At 39.1% G+C, this 10,289-nt stretch overlaps 1 protein-coding gene across 1 annotated transcript in view; it reads left to right on the forward strand.

Moving 5' to 3' along the window:
* The first annotated feature begins 4,768 nt into the window (after positions 1 to 4,768).
* Positions 4,769 to 10,289, forward strand: part of LOC143290099 (uncharacterized) — a 77,315-nt gene continuing 71,794 nt past the window's right edge. The window contains exon 1 of the mRNA XM_076599388.1: positions 4,769 to 5,869. Coding sequence (XP_076455503.1) covers positions 5,425 to 5,869 — 445 coding nt within the window. The 5' untranslated portion in view covers positions 4,769 to 5,424. The remainder of the gene's footprint in view (positions 5,870 to 10,289) is intronic.

The following is a 10,289-nucleotide window of genomic DNA, read 5'->3' on the forward strand; positions in this document are numbered from 1 at the left end:
CTGGGGGGGGGGGGGCGGGGGGGGAGAGGTGGGAGGTTGTTTTACTTGACTGTTCTTTGTTTTTGTCTTTTTTATTTGCTTAAAAACACATTAATATTATTTGGATAACTTTTCTTTGTATCATTTCTCGGGTTGTGTGGATTCTGTTGATTATTATGTGATTTTCTATCACCACTACCACGCTATATTTCATTGCACGATTTTGTTTGTTTGTTTGTTTTGCTGTTTTTGTGTGCATGCTGCCAACGTATATGTGATACACAATACTGTACTGTTCTTTTCTTTCTTTTTTTGTTTTCTGGTGTTTTTTGTTTTGTTTTTCTTTTTTTCTCGTTCTTTTTTGCTCCTATATTTTTGATAGCTGTCTGTTGTTATTTTGTACAACAACACAGTGGTGTTGAGCCACTGCGAATGTCTGAGCGAAAGGTTTTGAAGAATTGTATGTGTATATCTATATCTATCTATCTATCTTATTATACACACACACACACACACACACACACACACACACACACACACACACACACACACACACACATATATATATATATATATAATTTTGCATTATCAAAAGAACATTTTCACGCAATAAATGCCTTTACTGCAAACCACTGTCGCAGTAACAAAGACAATTATCATAACGCAATGTGAACGATACCACGTAATTGAACACCGCAACACTACTGTGGTTTTGTTGTTTTACATCGGGTTGTACTGGTTTAAACTGTATACATGTGTATGGGTGAAACATACCAACTTGCACGACACAATGAGAAGATTTGATTAAACGCAATATATATATATATATATATATATATATATATATATATATATATATATATATATATATATATATAATAGACACAAAGTTTATTTCTGTAGATGTTTCTTAAATATCAGATTTCCACCATGATGGGCTTCTTCAGGAAGTTCTTAAAGTGGTGTTTCTAGCCGGTTTGTATCTCAAATCTTTTCATTTATTTATTCATTTATTTATATTGTTTATTTATTTATTTATTTATTTATTTATTTGTATTATTCATTTATTTATTATTGATATTAATATTGTTGTTGTTGTTATGGTTATTATTATTATTGTTGTTATTGTCCTCATCATCACCATCATCATCATCATCATCATCATCGTCATCATCATCATCACACCTTTGGTGAACATTTTCATCTTTGCTATTAATCATCGAATTCCTCTGAACTCATTGGAGCAATAAGCACACTGTACGTTGGTTTAATCTGCATAATTGTTTGTGAGCATTTCTCTCTGAAATAATATTTTACCGCTTTTATTGATTGATTGATTGATTATCTGTTTATTCATTTATCTATTCATTCGTTTATCTATTTATTCGTTCATTTATTATTTATTCATTTGTTTATCTATTTGTTTGTTTGTTTATTCATGTATTATTTCGTACGGTCATTTGCGTCTGTCATGCGAATACATGCTGTACCGAATATCTTAGTAGTAAAATATGGCAGCGATTTGTTTATATATTCTATTCACTAATCCATCAGTCCATTCATTCATTCATTCTTTCATTCATTCCTTCCTTCCTTCCTTCATTCATTCATTCATTTATCAGTTCATTCACTCATTCTTTCATCAATTCGATCTTTCTTTGTTTCTTTCTGTTTCCCTATCTATGTCATTATGTGACCGACTTTTCTTTTCTTCATTTAAAAAAAAATTTTTGATGTGGTTTTAATACATTTCAAAAGGTGACCGATTTATTTATTTGATGATTTGTCATGTTAGATTATTATTATCATTATTATCATTGCTTATTATCATTATTATTGTTAACAACAACAACACCAACAAAACAACAATAATAATAATAATATTGATAATAATAATGAAAATGATAATAATAATAATAATACATTATTATTATTATTATTATTATTATTATTATTATTATTATTATTATTATTATTTTTGTTGTTGTTGTTGTTTTATTGTTGTTGTTGTTGTTGTTGTTATCATTATTATTGCTATTATCATTATGATCATTATAATTTAATCATTCGTTCATTTATCTATTTACCCACTTCTGTTCATAGACGCAGGTTATTTTGTCTTTTTAGTGTGATTTTTTGTTTATTTTACTCATTTATTTATTTATTTTATTATTATTAATATTGTTATTATTATTATTTTATTTATTTATTTATTTTATTTTATTTTTTTTTTTTTACATTATTTTGATTTCTGTGACTGGTTTCAAGAACTGACTGGTTCTCTGCCCAAATTGCACGCTTGCGGTCGGCTTGTTTTTTTGGGGTTTTTTGGGGGTTTTTTTTGGGGGGGTTGTTGTTGTTTTTTGGTTTGTTTTTTTTGTGTGTGTTTTTTTTTTTAGCACCATGGTTTGATTTGATGATTTACAGCTCCTGACGACGCCCGTCGTGGCAGGAGTCAAAGGTGATTAGTGTTGCAAAGGAGATCAAAGACGAGTAGATGCACTGAAGTCAAACAAGGATTGAAATATGGAATAATTTGGGGGCAGAAAAGCAATAGTGTAAATGTCAGGTTTGAAAACAACAGGTCTATATTGATGTAATTTTTTGTTTTTCATTTAGTTACAATAAAAAAAAAGGTATTATATATTTTAAGATGACAACAATTATTATTATTATTATTATAATGATAATGATGATAATATATAATAATAATAACAACAACAACAACAACAACAATTATAATAATAATAATAATAATAAAGATGATGATGATGACAATAAGAACAGTAATAACAATAATAATAATAATGATGATGATGATGATGATGATGACAATAACAACAGTAATAACAATAGCAATAATAATAATGATGATGATGGTGATGATGATGCTGTTTGGGAGTGTGCCTGCTATATTTATCCTCGTTGACTAAAACCAACGAAGAGAGAGGCGAGGGGGTCAGGAGTGGAATCGCACATTTTAAAATGTCGTAGTTTCCCGTCCGGTCCTTTATTCCCCCTCATACATTAAAAAAAAAAAAAAAAAAAAGTATTGTCACAGGGTTAGAAGAAAGGTGAGGCGATTTTCCTATGAATTTGATCATTCTCTCTTTGGTTTAAACATTTTTAATATCAAGAACAAGGTGCAATACAGCGTTCAATTAAGAAGACTTGAGCAACAACAAGCATGAGTTTATATCGTTCTCTCTTTCATCTACCCATCCATTCATTGATCTTCATTCATAGCCCTGTTATAGAGAGATAAGTCGCTTCATCAATTTACCTTATTATTATCATTATCATTATATCATTATTATTCTTAGTAGTAGTAGTAGTAGTAGTAGTAGTAGTAGTAGTATCATTAGTATTAGTATCAGTGTTAGTATTATTATCATCATCATCGTCATCATCACCATCACAGCATTATAACAAATATTATCATTACCATTTATTGCTTGCATGGGCCTGTTTCAGAGAGATTACGCGCTGCATTTGGGAAAAAAAACAAACATCATCCATATCATCATTATCACTGATATCATTATTATCGTTATCATGTTGTTATTGTTGTTGTTGTTAAGCAGTTCATTATATCTTTCACACATGGATCAGACTGTCAACACACTGTTCATTCCTCTCTCTCTCTGTTTTTGTCGCAGAGCTGGAATCAACGGAGAAACAGACAGCGGAGAATAGCAAAGACGACGAACAGCCTCTGGACAGAGAGTGTGTGAAAGAGACAGAGACACATCGAGAGAAAGATAGACTGAGAGGCAGACCTCTCGACACACAAAATGGACATCCGTTAAACCTGGACACCCGTGTTAAAGTTTGTATTCGTTGGGATCAGAGGACGCGGTGTGTGTGTGTGTGCAAACGAGCGTTGAGGCGCTAACACTCGACAGTTGAACTGATCCTTTCGCCTGGTTAAAAAAAGAAGAAAAAAAAAAGAAGATCAAATAATATAAAAAAGCGACGACGATGACCCCTCCTTCCAGCACCCCACTCCCCTCCGCCTTCGCTTCTCGAAAATCAGCGTGGAGTGAAAGAACTACCAAGAAATAAGTGAATAATTATATATCTATATACATCATCAGAACGAAAAAGAGAGTGCAACCCGCGATATTTTGTTGTGTGTGCAACTCTCTGGTTGGGTGGGGGAAAGTTGCCAACGGCTGTAGCCTTTTTATTTTATCTTATAGTTTACACAGTGAGGGGAAAACAAACAACAGCAAAGCAATACGATCACAACCCAATCATCTGATTTAAAAGAACAGAGGGAAACACACCAAAAACAACCAGCGACAATATAAAAAAAAGAGAAGGAGAAAGAAGCGGCTGCTAAAGAGTTTGTATTATAAAGAAATTAAACTCACGAACTAACAATAAAGAAACAATAGAAAATAAATATATAGATTAGCACATAAAAACGCAGACGCTAAAAACTAGATGACTAACTGGATAAAATAAAAACTTGAGGCACATTGTGAAGCACCGAAAGAGCAGTTGACTGTTGTACAAAAAATTGAAGCAAATAAGTCACAGTCACACATACGCAGGGTTCATTCATGAAAGAAAGTTTAAGAGTCCCCTCACCACCACCCCTTTCCGCCCTTCTTCCCCCTCCTCACACCCCCACACTATAAAGTAAATCATTGAAAAGCTGGGGCGTCAGCAACCACCATACCCCCCTCCCCCTCCTTCACCCCCCACCCCCCGACCACCCAGTTCATCAGCGGTAGTCAGTGTCATCATCATCAACTGCTGGCATCACGTAGCAGCGGCCTTTACCACGCCACCTCATTGCGGTGACACGCTCCGCCGGCCGGGGTCACGAATCGCAGGGACCACACCGTCCAGCGCCCGAGCCGGAAGAGGAAGATAAATGAGCGATGGATGAAGACTGACTCGAGACAAGGCCAGCAGGAGTTGCCTCCCTCCCTCCCTCCTCCATCACCTCCACCTTTTCACCCACCCGAGGCTTTCCGATCCTCACCGGATTTTGCCGAAGTGTGTTTTGTTGTTTGTCGTGTCGGTGTGGTTTTGGTGCGTGTGGAGTTTTCCAGTTTCTTCTTTTGTTTTTCTTTTCTCCAGTGAGCACGGCTGGTGCATGATGGTTAGGTTGTCTGGAGTACGGAACTTAATTCATGCATTTGGGGACCCGTATCATCGACACAACCTTTTCATCGTGTAGATATTATCAGAAACCATCGTGTTTGAAAACTATAACATGTATATTTTTTTAACAACAAAAACACAACAATAACAAAAACCCAACAACGAACAGAATATTTTCAAGGGGGATAAAAGGAGAACAACAGCAACAATAACAAAACAGACAACCATGGGTAAACAACCTGACTGATAATTTCTGAGCCTCCCCCAACAACTCGTTGAACGCAGGACCAACGTCAGCCACTCCCTTCTCCACCAACAACAACAACGATGGACAAGCTCCAAGATCCTCACGACATGTACATGTTCTGTGAACAAGAGCCTCTGCCCTCTAGAGACACAGGAGGAGGAGGAGTGGACGGAGGGGATCTAGGAGGAGGAGGGGGAGGGGGATACTGCCTCCCTCCCAACCACCCCCATCTCCTTGGGGGAGGGGGGTTGGGGCTGGGTGGTGGTGGTGGTGACGGCGGCTACCCCTCCCTCGTGCCCCCCTCCTCCATCATGTCCACGGCCGCCTCCCCCAGTCCCGGGACGTGCGCCCCCCTCTACCACTACCCCCCTCTGCAGCAGCAGCAGCAGCCCCCGCCCCCGCACGCGCCCCCCGACCCCCTGGGGGGCATGGTGGGGGCAGACTTTCCCTGGCTGAAGGAGAAGAAGGGGGGAGCAGGTGGTGGGGGCGGTCGCAAGGAGCAGCAGATGGCTTTGGCTGGTGCAGGTGAGAGAGAGTGAGAGAGAGAGAGAGAGAGGCTGTGGTGGTGCTGTTATCTTGTTTGTTGTTGTTGTTATGTGTTTGTGTGTGTGTGTGAGTGATTGAGTGTGCGTCTGTGTGTCTTGGTTGTTTCGTCGTTGGTTTAACTTCCATTCTTTAATTTTTTTTTTAGACATGAGAGGTGGGGGGAGTGCGGAGGGTGGAGTGCGTGTGCGATCTGCATGTGTTTGAGAACGTGTTGTGTGTGTGTGTTTGAGAACGTGCTGTGTGTTTGTGTTTGAGAACGTGCTGTGTGTTTGTGTTTGAGAACGTGTTGTGTGTTTGTGTTTGAACGTGTTGTGTGTTTGTGTTTGAGAACGTGTTGTGTGTTTGTGTTTGAACGTGTTGTGTGTTTGTGTTTGAGAACGTGCTGTGTGTTTGTGTTTGAGAACGTGTTGTGTGTTTGTGTTTGAGAACGTGCTGTGTGTTTGTGTTTGAGAACGTGCTGCCAGGAGTTTGTTGGTGTGCTGTGCTCTGAGTGTGGTTTTTAATTGATGATAATTATAATCGCCATCATCATCATCATCATAAAAAAGCTTGAATGAGTGAGGTGTGTGTGTGTGTGGTGTGTGTGTGTGTGTGTGAGAGAGAGAGAGAGAGAGAGAGAGAGAGAGAGAACATGTGTGTGTGTATGTGTTTACTGTATATTGGTTCCTCCTTAAACCAATTTTCGCTACCAGCTTTAAACGTTAAACGGGAGAAACGAGTTTCAATCACAGGTTTTGGTGTGTGCGCATGCGCGTGGTGTGTGTGTGTGTGTGTGTGTGTGTGTGTGTGTGTGTGTTTGTGTGTACGCGCGCATGTGTGTGTATGCGGCTTGCCTGTCTTACGTCATTACACCAGGCAAAGCTACCAAGGAAGCAATCTTTACTCACATCACCACAGAGAGAGAGAGAGAGAGAGAGAGAGAGAGAGCAGTGAATACGGCTTGTAGACTGTCAGTCTCACCCGGGATGATGGATGGAGGAATTAATTGGTTTTGATAGGAGACTTGTGAGCGGTCTAATTTCGTTCTCCCCTTTTAAATAGCACACTCCCTAGCACATAACCCCCGAAAAAAATCTCTCCATTACCCCATGCTGCTATGAGTACTAATTTGTATTGGGATAGGACGGAGGTTTCAGCAATCTGTGGTGTGTGTGTGTGTGTGTGTGTGTGTGTGTGTGTGTGTGTGTGTAAAGGAATGTGCAATATAAAAAATCCCCCTCTCCGTCTGTCTCTCTTTCACTGTCACTCTGTGTTTCTGTCTCTGTCTCTCTTCCTTTCTCTCTTTCTCTGTCTTCCTCCCTCCTGCCCTCACTCACTCCTCCTCTCTCACTGTCTCTGTATGTACCTGTGTGTGTGTGTGTGTGTGTGTGTGTGTGTGTGTCCCCTTCCCTCCCTCTCTTTCTTCCCTCCCTCCCACCCTCTCTCCGTCTCCTTCCATAATATCATCAGTGTATGCTTTCAAGAATTTTCACAGGATTCACGTCGTCTGTACCCTCTCCACCACACCCCCTTGCTGTCTTGTTGATGTGGTTGATGGTGTTAAGTTGGTTTGCTTTTTTTTTTCTCGCCGTGTTCCCTTGTCTCGTACATCCCAACGCCAAAAGGCGCACATTAACGAACGTTAACGATCGCGTAGTCTCCATGTCAGCGTTCGGTGGGTTGTGGAACAAGAACATGACCAGTCCTGCAGCACCTCCCCGCCCCCCTACCCCCACACAACTCCGCGAAAAAAAACGGGAGTGTGGCAGTCTACATGGGGAGAGGGGTAAAAAGAAAAACAAAACAAAACAAAACAAACAAGAGAGGCAAGGCCTTCAAGACTCACTTGTGATAAATCAAGTCCCCTAGCATTAATTGCAGAGTAATTTCCCTTTTTAACTAACTGCACCAAAACGTTTGCAAAATAAATAAAAATTCCATGCTTAGCAAAAGAAGTTCCTGTTTGAACAAAAAATGATAATAATGACTCCTCTTGTTGTTGTATTCAGAATAAGAGGTCAGAGTGCCAAGTTTAGAGAATACAAAAAATATAAATATAAAAGTAAATGCAGTTTGCATATAATTAGGCTTCTTTATTATTTTTTTTGTGCCCACCCCAGAGGTGCAATATTGTTTTAAACAAGATGACTGGAAAGAACTGAATTTTTCCTATTTTTGTGCCAAATTTGGTGTCAACTGACAAAGTATTTGCAGAGAAAATGTCAATGTTAAAGTTTACCACGGACACACAGACACACGGACACACACACACACACACACACACACACACACAACCGAACACCGGGTTAAAACATAGACTCACTTTGTTTACGCAAGTGAGTCAAAAAACCACGGTCACACTAAAAAGTCCTACACTGGCACCCTGACGATCGTGGGAGTTCACAGCCCACTAAGGCAGAAGAAGCAATTCTCGGCGCTATTGTGACTCGTATGATGAAGTGACCACCTGACGATTCGAGTGGTGTATGACTTGTCGTCCAGGCAGTCCGCCACTGCCCGACACGCTTGACCATCGAGCGTTAATCTGTCGACTCAGTGAAATGTGTCGACAGGTGTTTTATCATCCCAGTTATCGTGTAGCCGTTTATCAGCTGACTAGTCAGCTTACAGACATCACAAGCGAAAAACAATACTAATTATAGTTTTAATGATGATAATTATTGTGTTTTTACAACAACAACAACTACTACTACTACTACTATTACTACTACTGCTGTTGTTGTTGCTACTAGTACTACTACTTATATTGCTGCTATTACTGCTACAATAATAATAATAATGATAGTAATAATGATGATGATGTTGATGATAATGACGATGACGATAATGATGGTGATGATGATGATGGTGATGATGATGATGGTGATGATAATCATGATGATAAGGATAACCGCGAGGAAGGTGGCAGAATGGTTAACTCACTCAGTACGGCCAGTCCTCTCTTCTCCTCTACACAGACCCCTCGGATGTCCAGTGGGTGTCTGGATGACCCAACCTTTAGCTTACGTCGTCAGAATTGTGGTATTCTTTGTCAACTTTCACGTCTTCAGTATAAGAGCCTTCCGCTTGCAATATTTTGATGATGGTAATTGGGGTGAAACGCTGTTAACGTCGTCCCTTTCGCCGTTCGCATGGAAAGAGTTAAGACACTCAACTGCCAGTGCAGTGTTCCGGAGGCTGTGGGTTCCATTCCAGCCCTCGCCCTTTCTCCCACGCTCCACTGAAGAAATCCAGCTGAGCGTCTAGTCAGTAGGATGAGAACCTGAACTGAGGTCCCGCGTGCAGCACACTCTTGGTGCACTGGAAAAGAACCCATGACAACAAAAGTGCTGTCCTCTGGCAAGGTTCTGCAGAAGAAACGATCCACTCTGATAGACACACACACACACACACACACACACACACACACACACACACACACACACACACACACACACACATATCTCTCTCTCTCTCTCTCTCTCTCTATATATATATATATAGAGAGAGAGAGAGAGAGAGAAATGAATGCACACAAGATCTAAGCGCGTTGGGTTATGCTGCTGGTCATGCATCTCCCTAGCAGATACCGTGTAGCGTTTATATGGATTTGTCCGAACGCAGTGGCGCCTCCTTGAGAAACTGAATACAACAACAACACTATAAAAAAAAGAAAGAAAAAAACAAAAACAAAAAAAGAACAATGATAATGATATCAATAATAATAATGATAAAGAGGATCGTTTGAAAACCGGATACAGCAGTCACTAGCGAATAACGATAACAACATTTATAACAAAAAAGATGATAATGATAATATCACCACTAATAATGACAATGATGGTAATAAAAATAATAATGCTTGCAAAAACAAAACAGTAACAATAATAATGTAATAATAATGATAATAATAATAATAATAATAGAGTAATGATTCTTGGACGGAAAAATGGAGATATATAGTGATAGCGACGTAGTTTGTTGTTAGCGTTGAAATGATTACGAAGTGATTACATTTGATGCAAGTTTCCGGTAAGAATTTTTTTTCTTTAATTTGTTTAATCACCACTGCATGTCAAATACGTTGCAGTCAACATAAAATTACTACAAACAAATGAATTAGAAAGTAAATTACAAAAAGATACGTATATGATACATACATGCACTCACGCACACAAGTATACATGCACACATAACATACCTACCTACATACCTACGTATGTATGTATACATACACGTATGTACGTATTTGCATACATACATACTTACGTATGCACGTGCGAATGCTCATACGTAGGTAAGTACGTACGTACGTCGTACGTACGTGCATACATGCATACACGCATACAGAATAAAATACACGCATACATCATACTTACATAAAATAAACGAGCAAATGTAATGAATAGCATTCTGTCAT

Source organism: Babylonia areolata, chromosome 15, assembly GCF_041734735.1.
Source record: "Babylonia areolata isolate BAREFJ2019XMU chromosome 15, ASM4173473v1, whole genome shotgun sequence".
Classification (NCBI taxonomy): domain Eukaryota; kingdom Metazoa; phylum Mollusca; class Gastropoda; order Neogastropoda; family Buccinidae; genus Babylonia; species Babylonia areolata.